The sequence below is a fragment of the Hippocampus zosterae genome, chromosome 13, assembly GCF_025434085.1.
Source record: "Hippocampus zosterae strain Florida chromosome 13, ASM2543408v3, whole genome shotgun sequence".
In the NCBI taxonomy this organism is placed as follows: Eukaryota; Metazoa; Chordata; class Actinopteri; order Syngnathiformes; family Syngnathidae; genus Hippocampus; species Hippocampus zosterae.
In genome coordinates this window covers 2,189,188-2,216,108 of record NC_067463.1, presented here as the reverse complement: position 1 = coordinate 2,216,108, position 26,921 = coordinate 2,189,188, and the positions used below count along the sequence as shown (strand labels likewise).

Sequence of the window (26,921 nt, the reverse complement as noted above, 5' to 3'; positions counted from 1 at the left end):
ATCGCCAGGGGGGGAAAAAAAAAAAAAAAGCAACGTGGCCAGACACAATGTGAAAGTCAAGGATCTTCTGGCACAGAACAATGGGAAAAGTTGGCACCTACTCCAGCAGATATGGCCCAGGTGGTGAGGGTGAGGCACACCCCTGAGTTCGGCCCTGCCACTCGCCACGCTCCTGCGCTGCAAAAGAGGGCGAAGGGGGCAGGGGAGGAGCTGAAGGAGGCAGAGCAACATGGCTAAGGCGAAACACTACCATGACAATAAGTGTATTTATTCAATACTTATCTTATTTCATGTGTAATTTAATTTGTATTTCTGATTCATTAAAAAAAATGATGAAAATGAAATTGTGACTTTATAATAAAAACAAATTTTGATGCTCTATTTTGGCAAAATTGCTCATCCCGAAAAAGAAGTAGGAATTTTTTTTATTTGAAAAAACACCTGTATATATATCCCTAATTCTGAATAGACTTGTCTTAACTAATAATAATGAAATGGGAAGCATGTACGGTATACTTCCAAGAGCCAAAAATAAAAAGTCCATGTTAAGTAACCATGAGATTCAAGATATGGTTGCCAACTGCTTCATCATTCTTTATTTTCTTTGCTTATACCTGATTGGTATGTTTTTATTTCTCACTCGTGTTTACAAATATTTTTAAACATAAAAAGGAGCTGCATGTTTTTATATTCAAAATCATGGCCATTCCACAAGTTTCATTCCACTGCTTTAAGTGTCTGACGGTTTTTATGGTCTTAGATTTTTTTTAAATACCCCTCATCCCCTCAAAAACCTTCTGTAGTTTCTAACATCTTCTGAGTGCTGTGGCAAAGTAAATTTTGTACATTTCCTGTGCTGTTTTGAATTTCACTACTGTAACCCATAACATTTGAGTATATTGAAATTGATCAGTTGTTCATTGGTTGGTTCTATGTAACCAACTTGATTAATAATTTTGATTGCATTATTTGTAACTTGAAGATTGGATAAGTGTTGCTTTTATATCCAATGCTCCATATTTCCACACTATAAATCATATTTGGCAGTGAGCAGTTGCATGTGTATGATACCATGATTGGCCTGAGAAAGATATTATAGGCTGTTCACATTGGAGTTCGATATTTTTGTAGTTTGTGATTGGTGTGATTCATCAAGAGTGTTAGCACCTTCCCCATGTGTTCCAGATACGGACCCAGTGAAGCAGGAGGAGCCTGAGGGAGACAGGCGTCTGGGAGTGAAGGACAGGAGGCGAGCGAGAAAAGAGAGACGCTCCACTGGCGTCATTCAGCCGAGTGGAGAGGTGGGAAGGACGTTCGCCGCACATTCGCGGTCCAGCAGTTGCAAATTCACCCTTACATGTCTTTGTTTTTCGTAGCCAATCATAAAAGTATTTTTTTGTTCTCATTTCTTTTTTGCTGCCAGCAGTAACGGACCGGAAAATCTGTTATTTTATTCATCATATATTTGTTTCATGGGCGGAACATGCAAACTCCACACAGGAAGGCCGGAGCCCGAATGGAACTCTGCACTGTGAGGCTGACACACTAACCAGTCATCCACTGTGCAGCTATTTGTTGCAGACATCGTGAAATGTGTTGATAAGGTCATTCCATGGATCTGCCATTCAAAACAAAGCAAGTCCTACTTGAGCAATGCAAGTTGTGCAAGGAACTGATCGGGATGTCACTGTTTTACACACAACCTAAAGTCACAGTTAGTTTAAAAAAAAAAGTTAAAAAAGAATCATCATAGTTCCACATAAATGAAACCTGTGTTATACATTCAATTACTGGTAACACAAACACACATGAGAAGGATAGACTTCCTTAAAAGCATGGCACCACACAATGCATTCGGGAAACCTCCCAAAAGATGTTTTTAAACAACATAGGTTATGTATGTATGAATTTGCGGGGGTGAACCCCATTCTCTGCGTGGAATGAGGACCAGGGCAGCCTGTGAATAGCAAAAATCCGCTTATTATTGACACCTCTTGAAATTTTTTTGGTTTTGGGGGTTGAATCGGTAATCCAGTATTTTTTTTGTCTGCCAAAAATCTGCATCAGCCCCCAAAATCATAGCAGTTGGGGCCTACTCACATTATATGCATATCAAATTTTTCATGCCTGATCTCCTCCATCCTGACACATACCACCCGTTTTCCCGCGGTGGGGCAATCCTCCCTGAATGGGATTTGAACCCATTTCAATGTGTGTTTGAAATGCAAATATTTGAAAATGTCCTTGGTGTGTTGCTGACAACCAATTTGTGTTTCAGAATGATGAAGAGGATGCTCATTTGGATGATACAGAGAACGCCTCAACGTGAGTTATATCTTTCTATTGAACCTGATATTATATACAGTATATTGTTTCATTGTCTTCGTAGAAGTATAATCTGCCGTGATAGGTTGTCAGTGGCGGGCCTTGACTCGGCACCCAGCCCCGCCAAATGCTGGCTACCCTCAGCCTTCGAGCCGCCTCTGTCTATTCAATCTGATTTTATTTATTTATCGACTGACTGATATCAATTAATCAATTAATTCCATTCGGCATCTACCAGCAATCCTGAGTCTGAAGGCTCAGGGAAATTCCATTCATATGGCAACACATAGAAGCTGAAATCCTGAAAATGCTGTCCAATGTTTTTTAGTCATCCTAAGAGGTATTTGCGCCATGCTTTTAGTCCCAGGGCCTGTTTGTCATGGGTGACCTTGCCAGGGCCGCAAAGCCCCAGACAACTTAGCTCTGAGGATCACTGGGACATACAAACCCGTCCAGGGTGAAAAGGCGACAGCCACTGTAAGCTATAGAATTTGGTTGGTTGGTTGATTACGTTTTGGAGTCAGTACTGCAAATAAGGGACTTTGGATTGTTGCATCACATGGACTCAGCGCCTCTGAGTGAGAACACTGCATGACTGATGTGAGCTTCTTGCGTGCCAAAACAGTTCCATCGTGTTATCAGTAGCGCATCCAGTTGGTTCTGTGTACCAAGCTGAGTCATTCCCCCAAATCCTTTTGAAGGAATTTGAATCTGTCCCCAAGTATCTTCTCGTCGCTCCAGTTGGTCTCTCGGACATCTGCGAGCATATTTAATGTGCGCCCTGCTTCACTTGCAATGAGATACATTTTTTTGTGTTCATTCATTAAGACAAGTAAAGCAGTTGTAATCTGTGTTGCCATCTGTGTTCTATGTTTCTCTGCAGTGCGAGTGGATTAGGGGACGCTGACTACAGGATGGTACGTGTCTGAGCTCCTCCCAATGCAGAAGCTTGCACATACCTAAAATAGGAAACACAGCAGGGCTCTTCTGGCTTCAGCTAGAAGTGAACAGAGTTGCTGGATGTCTGGAATGCTCATCAAGTTATTTCCAGCCGACTCTTTTTGCGTGGACATTCCTACCTTCAGCAGAACCTCCCTCTTCTGATCAATGACGGGTCATACATTTTCTGTGCTTCCCCTCCAGCTCTACTTCCAGATACTGCAGCAGAACCTCACACTGAAGGACAAGCTGCAGGAGATGGAATCGTTGCTCAGCCAAAACAAAGTGGAGCTGGAAAGACTCAAACAGGTCGGGCGAGTTTGTCGGTTTGATTCGGAAAAACTTAAGTTTAGCTCACTATATCGTGAGGACCCGGACAGTAGGGGAGGGTTGCAAAAGGCTGGAAAATTTCCAGAAAGCTCCCATTAGAGTTCCATGGGAGATGAATGCTTTCATGCACCCAGTAATGACAACCTGAAACCCAACAACATGATAAGCTGTCCATTGTAGCACTGTTACCGCTGTCCCTGAAACGGTAAATATGTTGAAATTTGGAAATATTCCACAATGGAAACTTTCCAACCTAGGAATAAAGGGCAATTTAATGCTAAGGTCAAATTCAAGGATAAATATCAAGAATTTGTCCTTTTGTTGTGCATCTAAAAAAATATTACATGAGTGTCTGTGGATTAGATAAAAAAAACACGTGTGGAATTGGGTTACTTCTAAATCCAGGTACCATTCTACTCGGCAACCTTCACTTCCTGGTTCGGCCCCACTCAATTTTCGTTCATTCCCATTTGATGATCGAAAGTTGATTTCCAACGATGAAAATTGCTGGAATTGTTAAACGCAAAGCTCGAAGCATAAGCACGGAGTGTGACTTGACAAATTTTCTCTGTGACAGAGTCAAGATAGCAGTACAGAGAGGCCTGCCCTTTTGGAGCTGGAGAGATTTGTAAGTGCGCTCCACCACAACACAAGCACGTCTTTGTACTCTTGTGGATGACGAAAGGCAAAAAAAAGTTTTTCTTCTGTGGTAGTCACTTGACTTTTGTGTTGCGTTTTAGGAGAAGTTGGCCCTCCAGAGGAGAGCAGTGGAACTGGAAGACGAGTTGAAGGTTCTTACTGACTTCACGATTCTCACAGTAATACATAGAGTTCACATGAAAAAGTGCAGCTGGGGGTCACTTGAAAGAGTGTAGACGATGACTAGCGACTTGGCAGAAATGCCTGTGTTACTCACGCTCACCTCCAGGGGCACCACATGAAATTTTTGAACATTTTTGCAGGGTAATTGACGAAAAACCTCGCAAAATCGGTCTAAAAACCATGAAGGGGCTACATTGCGCTCATTGACACACATGCGTTGACAGACTCGTAAATTCAAGTATTCAAAGTAACAGAATGTAACATGTTGAAAGCAACCCCTCCACCCCACAGTAACACAGATCAAAACATCCATAAGCCACTTCATTACAAAGCGCTGTATCCTAACAGCGCTTAAAAAAAAGTTCTTTCTCATCTTTCAGGTTTGTGTTTGTTTCAGGGTGCAGACCATATTTGGGTTTTTTTTTCTTGATGAGTGTCATCGTTTTAAATGATTCTTTACAAGGATTTATTTTAAGAATTAAGATATCCTTTATTTGTCCCGCAATGGGGAAATTTACAGTCAGAGTTCAGAAAGGAAAACACTGGGTAGGGAGAGGGAAAAAAAACACGCTCGAACTATCCTCTTCTGAGGATAATTTAAATCCAGGATAAAAAAAGACCCAAGCACATAAATAAGCATATGACAGTTACAACAAGTCACAAGACATAACATGTAATGAGAGGGCGGATGGATGGGAAGGGGGAGGGGCGACCGTGACGCAGCTTAACTGACCAGCTGCACGGTCCCCGATGCGCTCTGCAGATAATACTATGTCACGGGGGAAAAGAATCGGAGCGTTGAAGACGGTGATAATAAGTCAAGTCAAGTCAAGTCAACAGTATTTATAGAGCACTTTCAAACAGCCATCGCTGCATACAAAGTGCTGTACATGGAGCGATTTAACATACACAATAAACAGTAAGACGAATCGGTAATAAAGGCGGTAGAAAGCACCAAGCAGTAAAATCAAGAACAAATCTAAGTCATGCTGAGTCGAACGCCAAAGAATACAAGTGAGTTTTGAGGAGGATATATATGCGCGTGTGATTGTCCAGTTTTGTATGTGTATGCGTGGACATAGCTGCTTCATCGAGGTCTGCTCATGAAGACAGTCCCGGCTTATCAGTCCATGGCCGAGAAGGAGGTTTGGTGATGGTGGGGGCCTTAGATTCCATGCGTACTTCCATCCAGGGGAAAGGGCCAGATAGCGTTGTTTGTTTTGGAGGGACGGCCACCAACAATTTCAGGACAGCCTTGAGTCCGTGGCCTGTATCTCTCCAATGGCGCCGATCAGCCAAATCCGCAATCTCTTTCCGCAGCTTGGGTTCCAACTTCTCCATGTTGTTTTCGATCATACGGAGTCGCTCAAAACCGCATCAAATTGCGGTTGAGCTCAGTCACCCCTTGAGTCTGAGTGTTGGACACTCGCGCCAAACCATCCAGAATGACCGTCAGCTTCTTCCCTTCCAATAAAGCCGCTCCCGTCGGTTGAATTTTGCAATAGAACAAAAAGCTGCCAACACCAAACAGCAGCATACCTGCTATCAAAAGGCCGATAATGTACAACGGACAGTATTGACGGGCACGCCATTTGGTATGAGGCTAGGAAAAGTTTGACAAAGGCAGCACAAAGACTAAGTGGCGAGCAAGGAGAGGGTGGGGGGAGGGCAGGAGCTGAGCAAAAAGCGTCCGCCTTCATCGAGAGCCAAGCAGAAAAAAAAAGTTTTTTTGCAGTTGTTGATACTTATTCATCGTGCAAGGCCACACAGTCTTGCCTTCAATTTATTTATTCACTTGTGACCACTATCAGGAATGCTGATATAAGCTGCAAAGTTTAACCAAAGTTGAACTTCATTGTCTTGATTAAGAATTTCGACATACCTTAAACAATTCAGGCTGTAAGGGAATGCTAATTATGTAAGGGGAGCGGCTTGGTGCAGCAATTTGCCTCCATTTACATATGATCTGATTCGTCGACTCATTCCAACTACAATCAGTGACTTGTAAGCTATCCATCCATCCATATTCTGATCCGCTTATCCTCACAAGGGTCGCAAGGCGTGCTGGAGCCTATTCAAGCTATCTTCGGCAGCAAGGGGAACACACCCTGAATTGGTTGCCGGCCAATCGCAGGGCACACATTGACAAACAACAATCCGCGCTCACATTCACACCTAGGGACAATTTATAGTAAATAATTAACCTATGGTGCATATTTTTGGAATGTGAGAGGAAAAAACCCCACACAGGCACAGGGCGAACATGCAAACTCCACACAGGAAGGCCCGAGCTGGAATCGAACGCTGCACCTCTGCACTGTGAGCCCAACGTGCTAACCAGTCGCCCACCGGGCCGCCCACTTGTCAACTAGCAAAATAATAACTTGTGTGTCAACTATCAAAATAATACTGTGGCAGTCCGAGTTGAGACTTGTCATTGCATAGCCTACACATCCTGGGTTAGTGCTCAAATTAAGCTTTTCATGTGACGTGCATAAGATTTGCCAGAGAAGACAGAAAATGAAACCTGAATTCGAAATGGGTGTGTGTTTGCATGTTTGCCAATGCACGTGTGCATTTGTGTACGTGTGGCGGGGTCATAACCTCCGCCCTTCGAACTGAAACTTTCGCCACACCGTCGCAAACCCTGGTAATACCGTCTTCAACCGCCAGCGTGCACGGGTCTCTATGCACAGATATTAACCCTCATGCAAATCAAATGTAGTTTTGTCCTAGGCGATGTGGTATGACTACTCCTTCAGACATGCGTCAAAAATGCAAAGTCTGCCATCGCAATTATCTGCAGCTTCATAAATTATCTTATATAAGTGACCACCGACCAGTCTTTGCAGTTTTTCATAATTATTTTGATAGAAAAGCTAAGTCAACAACTCACATTCCAGGAAATAAGACTAAGAACCCAATGCTCCATCGATGCTTTTAAGCAAGACCTAGAAAAACAAAACTGGACCGAGGTCTACTCACACGAAGACCCAAATACCGCGTTTGAAGTATTTCAATCTACCATAATCTCCTTAAATGATAAACATTTTCCATTAACGAAAGTCTCCAAAAAGTATAAAGACCCAAGTAAGCCATGGATAACAAAAGGCATAGAAAACGCATGTAAAAAGAAAAACAATTTATATAAATTGTTTTTAAAATTGAGAACTGAAGAAGCAGAAAAGAAATATGAGACCTATAAAAATAAACTAGTAAATATTATAAGAACCAGTAAAAGAGATCAATATCATGCACTATTAGAGCAGAATAAAAGTAACACACAAGAAATATGGAAAATACTTAATCAAGTAATCAGAAATAGTCCTAAAAAATGGACTATCCAGAGTATTTTATCAAAGGCAAAAATACTATTCTGGAAAAAATTGCAGAAATAGCAACTGAATTTAACGAGCCTTTTGTCAACATCGGCAGTAACATAGCAAAACAAATTCCTGATCCAACAAACTTGTTTGAAATAGATATGTAGAAAAAAAACTCCTCCACGATGTCCCTTACTGCTGTAGAACAAGAAGAAGTGTCAAATATTGTAAAAACTTTTAAAAATAAAAAGTCAATTGATTGCTATAATATTGATATGACAATAATAAAGCAGATTATAGAATATGTAGTGCGACCTGTCACGCACATATGCAACCTGTCATTCAAACCTGTCATGTCTTCCCATCAAAAATGAAAATTGCTAAAGTTATTCCAATCTATAAAAGTGGAGAAAGACATCTGTTTACAAATTATAGACCAATATCACGACTACCACAATTTTAAAAAATATTAGGAAAACAATTTTCTCACAGACTTGATAGCTTTATACAAAAGCATGCGCTGTTAAGTGAGAATCAATATGGCTTCAGAGAAAAACGGACCACCTCAATGGCAGTTATGGAGTTTGTGGAAGCAATAGCCACTAATATAGACAACAAAGAATTTACTGTTGGGGTTTTCCTAGATCTAAAAAAAGCTTTTGACACAATAGTATATTATTGAAAAAAATAGAAAGATATGGCATTAGAGGTGTAGCTTATAAATGGATAAAAAGTTATTTAGAAAACAAATATCAGTACGTGCAGCTCAACAATAAAAAAACGAATCAACTGAAAATCACTCATGGAGTTCCTCAGGGGACAGTGCTTGGTCCAAAACTATTCATCTTAAATATAAATGATATCTACTAGGTCTCAAAACAATTTGGATGTGTCCTATTTGCTGATGATACAACTTTCTACTGTTCTGGAATATATTTAAAACAGCTCCTGACAACCCTAGAAAACGAATTAAACAAATTAAAAAACTGATTAATTGTTAATTGTTAATTGTTTTTGGCACAAGACCAATCAAACACCAAGCTAAAATTATGGTAAACTCAATTGAGATAGAAAGAGCGTATGAAACCAAGTTTCTCGGATGAGTAATAGACTCAAAACTATGTTGGAAGCCACATATCGATAACGTAAAAAGAAAAATAGCCAATACCGTAGGAATCCTCTACAAAACCAAGGAAGTGCTAAATAAGAGATCTTTGTACACATTATACACTTCATTATTATTACCATATATTACCTACTGTGTGGAAATATGGGGAAATGCCTGCAAAACAAACACACTCCTTATTCTAATACTATAAAAAAAAAAGCAATTCAAATTATTAATCGATCAAAATATACGGAATCCACAAATCCACTATTTATCAAATTAAATACGATGAAATTTTATGACCTGGTTGACGTTCAAATCGCCCAATTAATGTACAAAGCCATCTGGCTCCCCTTGCGACTCTCTTCCCCCACACTTTTTTCAGGAGGTTCTCCCGAGTGTTGGCACATCGGTCATGGATATCATCAACAGCAGCCTTTCTTCTGATGTAGTTCCCCAACAGTTTAAACATGGTGTGGTCCAACCCTTGATCAAGAAACCTGGTCTTGATCCAGATGTGCTGTCAAGTTTTAGGCCCATTTCCAAACTGCCTTTCATTTCCAAAATTCTGGAAAAAGTGGTGCACATGCAGTTGAAACTTTTCTTGGATGAACATAACATCTTGCAGGTCTTCCAGTCAGGTTTCAAGACGATGCATAGCACGGGATTAGCCCTGTTACGCGTTTCTAATGACATCCTCCTGGAAAATGACTCTGGAGACCATGTGTGTCTGGTTTTATTGGACTTAACTGCAGCATTTGATACAGTGGATCACAGTATTCTGCTGACTCGTTTGCAGCACTTGGTGGGAATTGGCGGCAGTGCTCTTGAGTGGTTTAGGTCCTATCTAGCTGACAGGACCTTTTGTGTCAGCCTTGGTTGCTCTGAGTCACGCATTGCTCCCCTGTCATGTGGTGTTCCACAGGGCTCAATTCTGGGGCCTCTGCTGTTCTTGCTGTATCTGCTCCCATTGGGTTCCATCTTAAGGAAACATGGTATTCCCTTCCACTGCTATGCAGATGACTGCCAGATCTATGTCCCACTGACCAAGAAAGACACCTTCTCATTAAGGCCACTCCTACCCTGTCTGGAAGAAATCAAAACCTGGATGGCACAAAATTTCTTGAAATTCAACGAAAAGAAGACAGAGGTGATATTGTTTGGTCCCAGTGGCCCTTGTACGTTCCATCCTGTAGACCTGGGCCCCCTGGTCCTTATCTGAAATGAACGGTCTCAAACTTGGGCCTTAAAATGGACAGTGATTTCAAACTCGATCTGCAAATTAGTGCCGTTGTTAAATCCAGCTTCTTTCACCTTAGACAGCTGGCCAAAATAAAACCTCTCCTCTCACATGAACACTTTGAGACAGTCATTCATGCCTTTGTCACATCCCGGCTCGATTACTGCAATGCCCTTTACTTTGGAGTCAGCTGGTCCAGAATGCCGCTGCTCGCCTCTTGACTGGTATTCGTAAGAGGGAGCACATAACTCCTACTCTGGCATCCCTTCACTGGCTCCCCATTCATTTTAGAGTTATTTTCAAGATCCTCCTCTTTGTTTTCAAATCTCTGAATAATCTCGCGCCACCTTACCTCTCTGAGCTCATCCGCCCCTACACACCTGCCCGGCGCCTCAGGTCTGTGGACTAGACTTTGTTAGAAGTACCAAGAACTAAACTGAGGCTCAGAGGGGATCGAGCCTTTTCTGTTGCTGGTCCCTCTCTCTGGAATGACATCCCACTGAACATTCGGCAAGCCTCCTCGCTGCCCATCTTCAAAGCCCTCCTCAAAACTCACTTGTATTCTTTGGCATTCGACTCAGCATGATTTAGATTTGTTCTTGATTTTACTGTTTGGTGCTTTCTACCGCCTTTATTATCGACTAGCTGGTTCGCCGCCCTCCGGGCGGCTCATCAGCTAGTTCCTGCGGAAGGCTGGTAAGGTGGTGGTTCGCCGCCCTTCGGGCGGCTCATCAGGTAGTTCCTGCGGAAGGCTGGTAAGGTGGGCCTTCGGCCCACAAAAGTGTTGTTGCTTGGTTCAACTTTTTGTTCATCTTCATTGCTTATCGCGAAAATAAGGAGATGTTTAGCTCTACTAAATAACTAACAATTTCATTGCAATGCTTGTGGGTAGACAAAATTTTTTCGCTAAGATGCCCGCGCGATCGTAGTGAGCCACTGCCTGAGTGGCGCAGTGGCGGCGCGCAGTGGCGGCGCAGTGGCGGCGCGCAGCGGCGCGGTGAAGTAGGTACGTTTTGAAAAGGGACAGACGGAAGGACAGACCGCGTGCGGCACGACGCGCAATATATATATAGATTTGTCTTACTGTTTATTGTGCATGTTAAATTGCTCCATGTACAGCACTTTGTATGCAGTGATGGCTGTTTGAAAGTGCTCTATGAATACTCTTGACTTGACTTGACAATAACCTGCTCTGCCAAAACATTCAGAATTTTTTTGAAATTTAAGAAAGCAGCTGTGATTTAAGAGGTACCAACTTATTCAAAAAACTCAAAACAAGAACAAACATCAAGCAAAGAAGTGTATCTATCAAACGTGTTAATCTGTGGAATAATTTCGAAATGGACCTGAAAATTAGTAAATCGCTTGTTGAGTTAAAAAACAAATTTAAAAAAATAGTACAAACAACCTACATCAATCAGTTAAAATTATAAATTCTAAACATTAAATATAATGATAAATCAGAACTAAGTTGATAAATGGAGAAAGGTATTGAAATATCCATTATTAATACAAGAGAAAATTGACACAAGAGTGCCAGGGTGTGGTATGTGTGTTATGTTATGTATATAATCTCGATACAACCCAAAAGTTGTAAAAATATCACCGTTAAGGGTAAAGTATGAGCCTTAATGGAGACTTTTTTCCTCTTACTTTTTTCTTTTCTGATATAAACACATAACGGGGTAGGACTAGATACGTTTTTTACTTCTTCCTACTCCCTGCACTGCATGTGCTCCTCTGACAATGCACAAAATAAACAATGCAGCATTTTAATTCGTTTGGCAGACGCAATCCTCCTGGTTGTGTTCACTCAGGAGATGAGCTTCCACATCCGTTTGGGGTGGAAATCAAGTTTACTATGGCCACCAGTCCACGTTTTTTCTGTTTTTTTGTTGTTTGTTTTGTGTGTTATGTAATTCTTCTTAAGATTTGACAGCAGCTTCTTGTTCTTTTCCAAAGGTTCTGGGAGACCTGAAAGCAGACAACCAGAGGCTCAAGGATGAGAATGCTGCCCTCATTCGAGTCATCAGTAAACTGTCCAGATGAAAAGTGAAAAAAAAGGAGGAACTTAACGTATTAATAGGACAGAGCATAGTTACAATTATGCACAGCAAAGTTTAACTGAACAGAATTTCAGGGCTATTGCATATTTACTGTATGACGACAAAGCTGAAGTGCACCTTCTGTGAGTGGGGGGGCAGGGCTGCATGTCGCTCCTGTTCACATCCTCTTCTAGATTCCGTTTTATAGTTGTTTTTAACTGGAATATTTTACAGGGCTTCTCTCCCTTTTTTGTTTTTGTTTGTACAAACCTTTAAGAGACTAAAAGCCATGCTCTTTCATACTTTTGACCTCCGGCGGTGGAAAGGAAAAAAAGAAACTGCGCTTGGTTAATAGGAAAACAAAAATGTGCCAAATCCGGCCCAAATTGAACAAATGAATGAATGTTGTATTGCCTGTTGTTTGTTAGGGTAAATCTGGATTTTTTTTTTTTTAAGACTGCTGCAAAGGCGGACCAAATGTGTAATGTTTATTTCTGTGTGCGTGTACAGATGTGTAAATTGTGTACATACAGGCATTATTGGCATTTCATGTTGCTCTTTTCGAACTGGAGGTTTCTGAATGCAGCATCTTGGAAGCAAAGTATACCATTGACCCAAGAATGAATTTCTACTTTTCAGTCGACAAGGCCGGATTGTTCGCTGTTTACTGTACTGCCTTTGAAAGAAGCGTATTGGATGTCAACTATTGTGTTGCTGTGCCTTTCAAATATTCTATTTTGTCATAACAGATTAATATTAAGCATAACATTCTGACTCATTATGTAATTTGCTGTACATATTTGCTTTTGGGAAAAAGTAGCCAAAAAATGTTACATGGTCAAAAGTCTTACTTTACATTAGAATCAGCCGCACAACAAAGTGGAGTTCCACAATAGTTGTGCGCAATTGTTCCAAGTCAAACCACCACAATTCAGAGCCCAAGTTGAGCAAAATCTTTATTGACCAAGAACAATCACAAATGATATCATGTACAACCCCACCGGCATGCCAGTGATTTCATAGAAACTATACAATGTGAAGGAATGTATGGCGCAGGAATACATACGGTAGCGTCCATTAGAACAACAAAGGCTCAATTACATCCATCTGCGCTGGACCAGCACCAAGTTCATTTAGGGTTTGTTACCGGTCACTTGTTTCAGTGTTTAATTGAAATCCTACTGCTTTTAGGGTTATGTGACTGTTGTCAATGCATTAAAAAAAAATAATAACAGGCTCGCGGCCGATCCTGACGCCATCAATGTCGCCCAGCGGCGGCCCGCTGACTGCAAGCATGATCCAATCGGAATCAGCTCGGGGGGTGTTGCAGGAGGGCACGTGTATGAAGGCAAAAGAGGAACACCACCAAAGCAAATAAGACAAAACATTTGTGACCGTTTTTATTTGGACACAATCATTTGTAATAAGGCTTCAGGCTTTTTCTTGTTTTTCTCCAATTCTTAACATTCATTACCCTGCAAATATATAAGAAAGGGGACATTTTGGGGAGCGTTGGCCATGTGCACAGCCGACAAGTAACCCATCGAAACAATCTCCACATCAACAGGGCTACAGGTGGGTGTTAGTTGATAGCGAAGTGAGCCCTTGACTTTCAGGCTAGCTGGCAGCAAAACTGCGCACAGGGTGAGACTAGTCTTGCTTTAACCAATCATAAGGCAGGTTTTGATGACCAATCGGTTCTGGGGCCACGCTCCCATTTGAAAAGGGAGTGCAGGACGACATGCGCAGCAGCTCTGAATGAAGGCAGGTATTGGTCATTTTATCAAAAGACAGCAAGCAGTAAAGGAATAATGGATGTGGGGAGACGGATGATTATCGGTGAAGTTGATACAGTCACACAGGTACACAACCAGTGATACAACTAGATCGAAAGGCAAACTCAAGTTGATTGTATACTTGCTTTAACCATGTACTTCATTCTGAGAGGAAGACACCATTCTGTTGAAGCGGCAACCAACAAAAGCAAGAGAGGGGAGTGAAGCGGGTGGCGGGGTTGCAAAGGGGCAGTGATGTTCCACCAATCCAAGCTTAATGAGGTGATGTGATTGGATGGACCGGGGGCGAGGGAATAGTGCTGCCACCGATGCTAGGAGAAGTCAAATGAATGTCAGGGTGTTAAGACAAACGAAAGGAGGCGTAAACAGACATGGCATAACAACATGAAATGTACATCGGTTAAAAAAAAAAAAAAACAGGAAGGCCCATATGGTGGAAGGAGACTACAGGATTGGGTGGCAGGGCGGCAGGTGTCTCACGACAGACAGCAGGTAGACATCTTTCACTTGCCGCACACTCAAAGGCTCGGTTTAGTCTTTCCAGTCTTTCTTGATGTTGAGGTTCCACTCCCAGCTCAGGTGGTCGTACTTGTCGTCATCGGTAAACTTGGATTTGATGACGTAGTTGCCGCGGGCCAGTAAGCCTTTGGGGGCCTCCTCCACCGTGGTCACAAAGTCATATGCAGCCGGGCGCGGCCCGTAGCTGCCCACCATGTAGTCCGACTTGTCAACTGTGGACACAGAGCGGTGGGCATTACAAGGAAAAAATAAAATAAAAATAACAGTGTACAATGGAGGCGGCCCGGTAGTCCAGTGGTTAGCACGTTGACTTCACAGTGAGGTACCAGGTTCAATTCCAGCTGTGGCCTCCCTGTGTGGAGTTTGCATGTTCTCCCCGGGCCTGCGTGGGTTTTCTTCGGGTACTCCGGTTTCCTCCCACATTCCAAAAACATGCATGGCAGGCTGATTGATCACTCTAAATTGTCCCTGGGTGTGAGTGTGGGCGTGGATGGTTGTTTGTGTCTGTGTGCCCTGCAATTGGCTGGCAACCGATTCAGGGTGTCCCCCGCCTACCGCCCGAAGACAGCTGGGATGGGCTCCAGCACCCCTCGCGACCCTAGTGAGGATGAAGCGGTTTGGAAGATGAATGAATGTACAATGCACAACAAAGAACATCTGAAGAGCTCTTCCGTAATGCCATTGTTTATTTTGGGAAAATGCATATTCACCCAGACCGTCATCAAAGTTACCCATCCCTGCTCAACAAAGACAATGCAGAACCGTTTGACCTTCCCTTTACCTCTACATCAACACCCGGAAGGCAAATAATCCATCATGTCCGAAGAATGAAACCATACCGTTGCTCACAATTACTCATTTGCGTCTAAAGTTGAGCTTCCCCTACTCTTTCCCACAACATTGGGTGGCTCATCACCTCGAGCGTTCCCATAATGGCCCCTATCTCCTAAAAATAGGCAAAGATCACTTTTCCTTCATTCCTCAGGCATCTTTTCATCCTCTAGAAGTCGACTGAACAACCTGTCAAAAAGTCCACAGCCACCTCTGTCATTATGTGCTTCCATTTTGGTCTTTTTCCCCTCCAACTATGTTCTGGCATTGGCTGTTCCTTGCCTCATTTTTCCACTTATTCTTAGCGGCTCTCTGCTCTGTCTTTGTCTTATCTTCCTCGCCCTCAAAGTTATACTACACACAGCTGTGTACTGTTTGACATTCTCCCCTACAACTTACAGTGAGTAATCTCTTTCAGATGACAGTCTGCACAAGATGTCACCCGCCTGCGGTCCAAACAACCACATCTGTAGTCGCGCGATGTTTCAGCCTCTTCTGGATTTAAGCCAGTGGAGTCAAACTCATTTCACATGTGGGTCACATACGACCTCTGGAGATGTCAAGTGGGCTGGACCATTAAATCTGCTATAAATAACCAAAATATGTCTTTCCTTTGTTTTGGTCTAAAGAAGCACAAGGAAATTGGAAAAATGTTGACATTTAATGAGCATATCTTTTCCAAAACATTTAATGAAGCGACTTAAGATTTCCTTAGACAAATGTGCATTTTTATCATTCACATACATGCATTGCAACTGATCCCACTGATTGTAGAAAGGCACAAAACTTTAACGAGTAATTGGTATTGAAAAATATAGTAATGTATTTTAAGATTAAACAAGATTTGTAAAATGAAATTTTCAACCATTTACACATGTAGTGGTTTGTTTGAACATAAAACATATACAGTAATAATTTGACAGAAAATAAGGTAGATAAAATAGTAAAAAAGAAATAAGTATTCATTTAACACAGTTATGTTCAAGGGAGTAGGAAGAAGTAAAAAACGTATCTAGTCCTACCCCGTTATGCGTTTATATCTAATAAATCATTTTTATATCAATCAGAAAAGAAAAAAAAGTAAGAAGAAATAAGTCTCCATTAAGGCTCATACTTTACCCTTAACAGTGATATTTTTACAACTTTTGGTTTGTATCGGGATTATATACATCCACACCCTGGCACTTTTGTGTCAATTTTCTCTTGTATTCATAATGGATATTTCAATTTCAATACCTTTCTCTATTTATCAACTTAGTTCTGATTTATCATTATATTGAATGTTTAGAATTTATCATTTTAACTCGGATTGATGTAGGTTGTTTGTACTATTTTTTTGAATTTGTTTTTGAAATCAGCAAGCGATTTACTCATTTTCAGGTCCGTTTTGAAATTATTCCACAGATTAACACCTTTGATAGATACACTTCTTTGCTTGATGTTTGTTCTTGATTTGAGTTTTTTGAATAAGTTGGTACCTCTTAAATCGTAGCTGCTTTCTCGAATTTCGAAAAAATTCTGAATGTTTTGGCAGAGCAGGTTATTGTCATGAAATTTAGGCCATTTTAGAACCCCTCCATAAATTTCATCTCTCTCGTGTTTTTCTGAATGCCTTTGCCTTTGATTCAAAGACATCATTTTACATTTATCGCAAGCGGTGCACTACGAAGGTTAAGCACTCACAGCAGCCAAAGCTGAGGATGGGGATGAGGTGAACCACTAACACTGAGAGCCTCTACAGTTTATTTTCTATTTCACATCCTCCCTGTGGAGCAGAACCACGACTTATATAAAACTTTAAAAAAATTTCAAGTTTTATCCTCATCACTCGATGTGACCCTCTTTACACCTCCAGGACATTCTTAACCAACTCTTGCTTTGAGATAACCCTTACTCAATTTCTCTTCCCATCTCCATCAAGGTAAAACAAGTTGATACGTGTCCCTTACCTTTAGACTTACTGCCTCTCCATCTAATTTCCTAATCATCGTGGCAACCATCTCCCTAGCCTTTGCTGTCATAGTCCCACTGTTCAGGTCTGGGCAGCGTGCTTCCCTCTTCTCTTTGCATCCATGGACTCACTCTCCACCTCTCCTCCATCTACGACCAACAGCAGCTGGACTTCCACTGACGGCATGTAGATTAACCGGGGCTGCGGACGCTCCAGTATGAAATTCTTTGGAATGGCTGCTCAGAATTGTCCGGCAAAATTTAAAGCCGGTTCCCCTTTGCATTTATCTGGATTTGGGACCAGGCTAGACTATGTACTGGTTTATGCCCTGTTTGGGTGGGTGCCTTCTGCTGGCACATTTCTGTTGGCTAAAAACAGTATTGAAAAAAAATCTTCACTCACTTTTCATTCCTTTCCTGGATGTCTGCTGCACATATTTCAGACCTGAAACAATCTCCCTGTTTACCTGAGGAGGCAAGAAAAATAACATTGTGCTTCAGTTGAGTAAGTAGGTGTTATTTGTTGTTTTGAAGACATCAAATATAGCATTGGCTTCTCACAAACATCTTAAAATTTAGAAGGACGCTGGAAAACGCTGCAGGAAAAAGATTTCTTTCAAGGTACACAATGTACTCATGTTACCACAGGAATCAGTGGTTGCTTCCCATACGCTTTCTCTACTCAACTGACAACAGACAAAGACAACATTTTTTAAACCATTGCATTTACACTTATTTGGCCCAACAAAAGGATAACACAGGTCAGGATGGGGGCTGTGTGCTTGCCAAAGCGACAACATCAATCATTCCTTCTAAGCTGCATTTGTGATACTTTCACTTTATATTTTCATATTCTCATTTAAAGAAATCGAAAAGTTGATTTGGCACGGGCTTAACAGAGACGGGAGAAAAACCCAAAAGACCCCCAAAAAATAATGCAAGGCGAGCACACATGCCGTGAAATCACGGTCACACGAACGTTGCTCTTCTACGAGCAGTCCGTGAGCGCTGTCCAATCATCACCTTGCCAATACAACTAGATCGGGGAGGAAAGGAGTGTCGATGCATTCCTGAGCAAGATTGTTTCCGCACAATTGAAGCATATTATTGGGGCACTCATATGATGTGTCAATGGCTCGGTCAACATAGTCAGAGCCCCCCACCATGCTTTAGTTTAATTGTTTTTTTTTTTCAACAAAAAGTGAGTTATGAAATTTCACTTTGTCCTGCTTTTTCAAGTTGTTTAACTGATCTGACAGCTTAATGGGCAAATCAAACCCAACATTTTTTTCAAAATATCATCTATGTAGATCCACTAATCTAAACACGGGATTCTGATTAACATTGCGCTTGTTGGAATGTGACCGAAGCAGTAAAATCCGCATTTGTCCACTTGCTGTTGACCGAATAGGACATCACATTTCGTCATGGCTCAGGTAACAACCAGTCATGACTCGGCTTCAGGAGAGCCGTAGACACCTCAGTGTGAAGAAAATGCTTTAAATTAAGACTGAACACAACTGAGGTAAGTTTAGTTTTGTGTGTGTGTGGCCGAGAACCAGTTCGCTAACAAGGTCACTGTTATTATATAAAATAAGATACTCGGGTTGTATGAGATTGTGTCCACAACAAATTGTCAGAGTAAAAATAAATAAATAAAACCCCAAAAAGGGAGGAAAATAAATAGATATGTACAAAACGACAACTGTTTGTTTAAATCTCTAGTGTCAACAGAGATGGTCTGAGGTATGCACATTTGTGGCCATAATGTGGAGTGTGTAAGTAAATACACAGCTGGAAGAAGAGCCGCTCTCACCTTAAAGCTGATCTTTATTTTGTATTCAACTCCTTCCTTTAGAACAAAGGCCTCATTCTTGAAGGATTCCAAGTCTCCTGGTGGAAATCAAAATAAAACAGGTATCAACATACACCATATCAGGTATCGTGACCAACGTTATCGCCGTCATCAAGAAAATCACAACAGCGGGAAAAGAAGTGTAAAAATAAAAAATATATAATCGAAAGCATTATTTTAGCAAGTTTTATTATTAATACAAAACATCCATGAGGCGTCAAGTCAAGTCAACAGTATTTATAGAGCACTTTCAAACAGCCATCGCTGCATACAAAGTGCTGTACATGGAGCGATTTAACATACACAATAAACAGTAAGACGAATCGGTAATAAAGGCGTGTCAGGAATCAAATGCAAACGACAAATGACAACTGTTCTATTTAAAGTAATCCCCCTGAAGTCGAGAGCACTTTCCCAGCCATCTTTGCCAGGCCATCACGCAATCCTGAAAAGATTCTTCTGGGAGCCTCAGTAGTGCCATCGTCACAGCCAACTTGACGTTTTCCACGTCTTCAAAACAAGACCCTTTGATGACTTTCTTCAGTTTAGGAAAAAGGAAAAAAAAATCACATGGAGCCAAGTCAGGGGAGTAGGGAGGCGGCTCCAGCACGGCGACGTTCTTCTCAGCCAGGAACTGTCAGACGCTCAGGGTGTTGTGAGCAGGCGTGTTGTCGTGGTGTAGCAGCCAGGAATTGTCCTGCCACAACTCTCGCCTCTTCTCGCGCACTGAACTCAACAAACGTTGCAGGATTTCTGTCGACGTGCTGGTTGAACGTCTGGCGCTGTGAAAAGAGCTCCCAATGAACAACGCCCCGCACATCAAAGAATGCGATCAGCAAGACTTTGACTTTGGACTCTTTTGCTTTCTTCAGCCTTGGCGGCATCGGGTGAATGTTCTGGCGATTGCTGTCCGACTCATGCCGGAAGATCCATGACTCATCACCTGTGATGACTCTCCTCAGCAAGTCCGGTTCACTTTCAAGACGCTCGAGGACATCGTGACAGAATTGCATGCGCCGATCCTTGTGGTCGTCGTGCAGGAGTTTGGTCACCATCTTTGAACAGACTTTTCGCAGGGCCAAATCTTCAGTGACAATCTTCCAAACGTTATCCTGGTTCATGCCCAGCTCATTTGCGATTATTCCAACTGTCAAACGACGAACGCTGCACACGATCTGCCTCACACGCTCAACCTGTGTCTACCGCTCTGCTCGTTGAAGTTATAACATCGACTCATTAACGTTGAACTTTCTTGCCGCCGCTATATTTCCGTGTTCAACTGTAAAACCGATCGCCTTACATTTGAACTCTGCGTTGTAAGCATGTCTCCAGCAAGGAGCCATTTTGGGGTTGACATATTACCGTAATGATGATCATACACCAAAGCGCATCAGATTTTAAGGCGCGCTGTGAGCTTTTAAGAAAATGCAAGGCTTTCAGGTGCGCCTTTTCGTGCGGAAAATACGGTAGTTGAGTAGTTACTTAAATAAAAGTTCTAAAATCAATGAATAATTGTTTTAATAATCATGATTTCAATCTCAATCAAAAATAATTGTGATTATTATTTTTTCCCCATCATGATCCTACTGGGATGTGCCAAGATGTCATCACTGTGCACTGCCTGCACAGTGAAAATGTTTTAATTCAGGTGAAGCTTTAGTGGCGCAATATGCTAAGCTAAGTGCAGTGTGAAAGGGCCTTCGCAATGCTGTTTGGATTATAATTGCATTTACACAATGTAAAATGCTCGGCAGTTTCAATAGTCCAAACAGGCAATGGTGTGCTACCGACCTGTATATTATTGCCAAGTAAGCATTTTACTCCTCCTTGTCTTGCTAACATACATGTAAGAAAGTAGGGCAATTCTGCCACATAAACCATCCTCCTGGGACTCACCTTGCAAGTCCAGCACCAGAGCACCTGGGGCGCTTTCACAAATCAGAGCCATTTGGGTAACCTGGACATTGGGAACGTTGGGGTCTGACAAGAACAGAACAAGCATGAGCTCCTGCATTTCTGACATTACACATGAATTATGCATTCTAAATGACCTGCGCAAAAAAAAAAAGTCTTCACAACCCACATTTAATGTTATGGAGATGCATTTGCTTATCGTGTCAGTTATGTGTACAATGTTTTTGTGTAAACTACAAAGTATAGACAACATGCTATTATTCATTCATTCATTCATTCATCTTCCTAACCGCTTGATCCTCACTAGGGTCGCGGGGGGTGCTGGAGCCCATCCCAGCCGTCTCCGGGCAGTAGGCGGGGGACACCCTGAATCGGTTGCCAGCCAATCGCAGGGCACACAGAGACGAACAACCATTCGCATAATTCAACCTTTCAATAATAAATAATGCACACTTGACAACAATATACTAAAAGTATTACCGAGTCGTCTGTCTTTATCACTTTATACAAACGTATTCAGGGATGAGAGTGTCTAGTGATGGAAAAAGCGGAAGGGGCGAGGCCACTTACAAAGGTGGCACGAAACATGCTGAAGATGAGCACCAACATGCAACTTCCTCAAATTTGCTGCTCAAAATCAAAACTAAAAAAGGAAACATTACCTGCCATATTTAAGATTTGTTCATTACTTGTATTCACAAAGTGTTGTTTAAAAGTGATGAAAAGCTGTTGATTCTTACCTCATACACTGTTTACTATGTATGGATTTTGAATGTATTTTATTATATAAAGTGGATGTCTATTTACAGTATATCCAATAATATATAGTTTCATGATGTAGAATATAGCGGCCCGGTAGTCCTGTGGTTACCACGTCGGCTTCACAGTGCAGAGGTACCGGGTTCGATTCCAGCTCCGGCCTCCCTGTGTGGAGTTTGCATGTTCTCCCCGGGCCTGCGTGGGTTTTCTCCGGGTGCTCCGGTTTCCTCCCACATTCCAAAAACATGCATGGCAGGCTGATTGAACACTCTAAATTGTCCCTAGGTGTGAGTGTGAGTGGTTGTTCGTTTCTGTGTGCCCTGCGATTGGCTGGCATCCGATTCAGGGTGTCCCCCGCCTACTGCCCGTAGACAGCTGGGACAGGCTCCAGCACCCCCCGCGACCCTAGTGAGGATCAAGCGGGTCGGAAGATGAATGAATGAATGAATGATGTAGAATACTTTATTTTTTCTTGCTTTTAAGCTTTTTAGCAAGCGCTAAAAGCTTATTGGTCCTCTCCGTCTTTTCCACTCTTTTTAGCTACTTCCTCTTGTTTTTACACATGCTCCAGTCTGTCGAAAAGCGCTTGAGATCGAGTAATTACTTTTCAGTAGAAATGTCTGTTTTCGGTGTTCCACCGAGGTTGCGTGACTCTTTCGGTCCTCTCGATCCGTATAGTTACACACTGTACACAGAGCTTTGCTGGCGACATCGAGCTTTTTCACGAAATCCGACACAAGCACAATGGTTCCTCTTTACCGTTTCCTACTGGGGACACCGTCAGCTTTCTATCCAACCAGTCCCATCGAAACGTGTTTTCAGATCCACATCTATCTGAAGCACTTTAGCTTCGTCGCGAGTCTCGATAACGTTCGGCATCCGCGAGAAAGGGGATTAGAAGGCGAACACGGATTGGTTGTGATTTGCATTTGCTGATATTAGCGACCAATCACAACAAGTAAGACATTGGTTTTAGCCCATATAGGAAATAACGCCAAACTAATGCTTCGCGATAAAAAACAGGATTCAAAATGGATGCTTGTAAACGTTACTTGTAAACATTACTTGTAAACATTACGAGCCCCGAATCTACCGAAGACAAGTCCGGACCCCGCCGATTTTTTTACGGATTTGGAACAATAAAAAATGTCAATTTTGACTGGAAAAAAGCAGAAAAATCTCATCCATGCGTATAAGAAAACATATAGTTGAGTACTTTACTTTTTACATTGCTCCAGTCTGTACAAGTATCATTGTAAATGTCAGATTAAAACGTTTTAAAAAAACTAATTCTTGTCATCTGTTGAGCCCATCGTTTGTCTCAGAATGTCCTAAATAGAACATGAATGAATTGCAGTGCACTAAACTGTTGTTTGTGCATGCTATTGAAGTTCGTGAGCTCGATTAAGCTTCTCTGGCAAAGGGCATACTTGTTGTGACCAGCAAAGAGGCATTGCCCCGATAGCTCATGTTCAGAATTCAAATACAGAATGTCAAAAATATGATTTTGTATGCTGCCTGGAAGGACACGATTAAATTCCACTTATTCGCTGAGTCAAGAGTTACAACTCCAACTTGCAACTAATGACTTAAATCACCTCCACTTGGCACCTCGACTGTTGGACCATATACTTGCCTAACTGCCAAATGAGACGCATTGCTCTCCTTTAGAATGCTTTTGGGAAAGAAAACAACAACAGAAAGAAAGCAGCTGCATTACCAGCTTCAGACACTCCAGTGCCGAGTAGGGCTTCCTTGTATTTACGTAAGCTCTCGTCATCCTTATCCATCTCATGGATCTCCTGCACCGTTTTTTGCGCAGGTGCCTTGTAGTTCACAATCTCTGGCTCCTCATTTTCTGCGGCGATGGCTGCGAGCTGCTCTGGAGTAACGTCATCCTCAGCCATGTCTGGTGAGAACAAAAATTATATACAGTACACTGATAAAGAAAAAAGGGTGAAAACAAAACAACAACAAATGTTGGACCCATGCTCAAGATGGACATTGGCATACTAGGAAGGAGGTTGCAGCTGCCTGGAGAAAAAGAAATCCACAACGATAAAGAAGAGGAAGGCTGAGGAACTGCGTGCAACAGTCTGACTCTAAGCGCAAAAAAATGGCAGCAGCGCCCGTCCTTAAGCTGCTCCTGATGCTGCTGACCTAACTGTGGACTGTTACGTGACATCACATCACCTCACTTCTCTGAAATTACATCACCCCTGTGTGAGAGTCATGAAGAGGGGTTAACAATTAGCCAACTGCACAGATTTGCATTGGACAAATATATATGTGTGTGTGTATAGATGGATGCATACATACATACATATAAGGGGCTACACATTTGTGTTCTATAAGCGGTACAATGGGCTACACATTTGTGTTCTATAAGCGGTACAATGAAAAGTGACCACATTTTATCGCAAAGATATGCATCATTACTGCATGAGGGATAACCTTTATTTATTGATAGTCATTCTCTCGTGTCGCTTAAGCTGCACTGTCTTCATCGTAGTGTGTATTTTGGGATTTTTTTGCATCATTTATTTATAAAAAAAAAAAGGTTAGTTGTTACATTTTAAGAGGTATGTTTGTGAGGCATGCTGCTCCAGTTCTGATGTAGCGTCTGGAGTTTTGTTCCGACTAAAGAAGATTATTTTGATGAAAGCCCTAATGAAAATGACATTTTGTTTAAGAAGTAATAGACTCCGACTGTTAATATATAGCACTGCGTTCCTATTTAATAATTATTTACGTTGACAGACGAAGAAGACAGAAAGGAGTGGCTGCCAAAGAAACGCACATCTGGTTCCTGCACATCCTTGAGCAAGGTAGTAAACCACACTCGTTGCAGTGGTTCTTAACCTTGGTAGAGGCACCGAACCCAACCAATTCATATGCACAGGTCTAGTACCCGCCAGTCTAGCACCCACACTCTTTTACAACAAAGCCACACCGTTGTAACATGTGCAAAATGTGGTTTGGCATCGTCTCAATGAAATAAGCCATGAAAAAGATGTTGCTGGGATGGCAGCGTATGTATCTCAAAACAGTTCTGTACCTTTCAGCATACATGGTGCCTTCACATATGTGGAAGTTACCCATGACATTGGCACAGCCACACACCATCAAAGATGCTGGCTTTTGAACTTTGTTCCCATAACAGCCCGGATGGTACTTTTCCTCTTTGGCCTGGAGAACACAACATCCAGAAACCCTTTTGTCCTTTGCATCAGTTCATCTTAGACGAGCTTGGGCTCAAGCAGGTGGCGTTTCTGGGTGCGGTGGAGAAACAGCGGCTGCTTTGCATTGTACCGAGTTTTAAGTTGCACTGATAGATGTAGCACCAAACTGTATTAACTGACATACTCAGTTAGCCTGTTCACCTATGGAATGTTCCAAACGGTGTTTGATGAGCCTTTCTAAAATCTCTTTGTCCTTTTCACCACCTGTCCCAGCTTTATTGGAACGTGTTGCAGTCATAAAATTCTAAATGAATGATCATTTGGTAAAAAGTAATTAAGTTAATAATTGTAAACATAAATATCTTGAATTTGTAGTGCATTGAATTAAATACAAGTTAAACATGATAGTCAAATAATTGCATTGTGGTTTTTTAAATGTTTAACACAATGTACTTTGTGTGTGTGTAGGTGTATTTTCCCGCCTAACACATTTCAATGATAAACCGCCGTGTATAACTTATGAGAATTATCTCGGGTTTACTCCCATTAGTGGATAAGAAATACTCCTTCCCCATACCTCCTCTGACCTGCCCAAACTAGTAGTCATCGGAGGAATGTCTGCAAATTACAAAGAGAAAACACGACTAACGACCAAAGTGTGCACTCCAAAGCGTGTCAGAGCACAAGTCAATGACACGCTGATGCCTAAATCACACTGCGGCTACAACATTTCCCAATTATTAACATGAAGGTTGTAACAATATTAAGTCTATATGGTGTTGGCATCAAACCCGGTGTGAATGCATTATGTAACTTCAGGCCAAAAAAACACAAAAAAAAACCGGAATCGCAATTCTCCTTAAAGAAATGGATGATTCGCTGATAGATGACTGGGGAATGTGACACTGAAACGGTGAGATTTTAATATGATGTGTGCAAAAAGAACCACACATCAATATATATATTTATATTCCAACACCGCAATGTTTTGCAACGGTGGAGCAGAACCTTCTCGCACTAACGCATAATGAATAATAGCACATCAGGACGACGATAACTGCACTAAAAGAAGTATCAAGTTTGGGTTATACCTTGCTGTTGCATTAGCGGTGAAATAGTTTGACTAAATGATCTTAACTTTTTACTTTGCGCCGTCGATTTCCGATAGGGTGGGGTTGATGACAGGGACAAGAGGCTAATTGCTAATGTGGGCTGAACAATTCAACCAAGCTAACCAAAGCCAGCAGGCTAACGCTGCACTTGGCAAGTTATAACCTGCTAGTGGGTGAGGAGACATGAGTGGCTTAGAAACCCCTACGAGACAACTGTTCCCCCTGAATAGAAAGAGAGCAGACAAACCTTTTTTTCCAAATCAGAGGCGCTTCCAGGTGCCTTAATAAGTGCGTTCGTTGTGCGCTACTGTGTAAGTATGGCGAATAACGGAACGGCGCCGCCCGGTGCGCCACCCGCCCTCGCAGCATTTCCGGGAATAAAACTACGGCGAGGCAAAAGTCTCAAATATATTGAGCAACCTTCACCCTCCGCCTGCCCCAATACTCTTCTATGGTGTTTGGTGCAAAAGTTTTCATAACCAGAGGTAACGAGATGGCTGATCCTATTATTACCCATTATTACCACTACCACTAATACTACATTAATTAATATCTTCAACTTCACAATAATAATAATAAATAATTAAATCAACCATGATTTTAAACTATGTATTATCAATATTCATTCATTCATTTTCATTCATCTTCCGAACCGCTTTATCCTCACTCGGGTCGCGGGGGTTGCTGGTGCCTATCCCAGCTGTCTTCGGGCAGTAGGCAGGGGACACCCCGAACAGGTTGCCAGCCAATCACAGGGCACACAGAGACGAACAACCATGCACGCCCACACCCACACCTAGGGACAATTTTAGAGTGACCAATATTATCAATATTCATTATTCCAAACATGAGAAAGCATTCAGCAAACATA

The 26,921-nt window shown here is 41.9% G+C and overlaps 2 protein-coding genes across 6 annotated transcripts in view; one reads left to right on the top strand and one right to left on the bottom strand.

The window, feature by feature from the left end:
• Window positions 1–13,364, top strand: part of ppp1r12c (protein phosphatase 1, regulatory subunit 12C) — a 45,037-nt gene extending 31,673 nt beyond the window's left edge. For 3 of the 5 annotated variants that reach the window (XM_052083862.1, XM_052083858.1, XM_052083860.1), the window contains exons 14-20: window positions 1,168–1,301; window positions 2,279–2,325; window positions 3,209–3,242; window positions 3,469–3,573; window positions 4,172–4,222; window positions 4,335–4,385; window positions 12,050–13,364. In XM_052083862.1, the coding sequence (XP_051939822.1) occupies window positions 1,168–1,301; window positions 2,279–2,325; window positions 3,209–3,242; window positions 3,469–3,573; window positions 4,172–4,222; window positions 4,335–4,385; window positions 12,050–12,136 (509 nt within the window). In that variant the 3' untranslated portion in view covers window positions 12,137–13,364. The remainder of the gene's footprint in view (window positions 1–1,167; window positions 1,302–2,278; window positions 2,326–3,208; window positions 3,243–3,468; window positions 3,574–4,171; window positions 4,223–4,334; window positions 4,386–12,049) is intronic. The other 2 variants (XM_052083859.1, XM_052083861.1) reach the window with 1 other exon arrangement.
• LOC127613025 (rho GDP-dissociation inhibitor 1-like) lies at window positions 13,071–26,452 on the bottom strand. The gene is made up of 6 exons (XM_052083913.1): window positions 26,298–26,452; window positions 23,477–23,665; window positions 20,980–21,063; window positions 19,045–19,121; window positions 17,632–17,695; window positions 13,071–14,659 (listed from the first exon to the last, which is right to left on the bottom strand). The coding sequence occupies exons 2-6, from the start codon at window positions 23,661–23,663 to the stop codon at window positions 14,460–14,462; spliced, it is 612 nt and encodes a 203-aa protein (XP_051939873.1). The 5' UTR covers window positions 23,664–23,665; window positions 26,298–26,452; the 3' UTR covers window positions 13,071–14,459.
• Window positions 26,453–26,921: the final 469 nt, after the last annotated feature.

Bases quoted from the DNA above. Each gene is read 5' to 3' on its own strand.
- LOC127613025 (XM_052083913.1), bottom strand. From the start codon at position 23,663: ATGGCTGAGGATGACGTTACTCCAGAGCAGCTCGCAGCCATCGCCGCA. The intron at 19,122-20,979 runs GTGAGTCCCAGG...GATTTCCACCAG, and splicing joins TCTGGTGCTGGACTTGCAAG to GAGACTTGGAATCCTTCAAG. The intron at 17,696-19,044 runs GTGAGAGCGGCT...TTGCCTCCTCAG, and splicing joins AAATAAAGATCAGCTTTAAG to GTAAACAGGGAGATTGTTTC.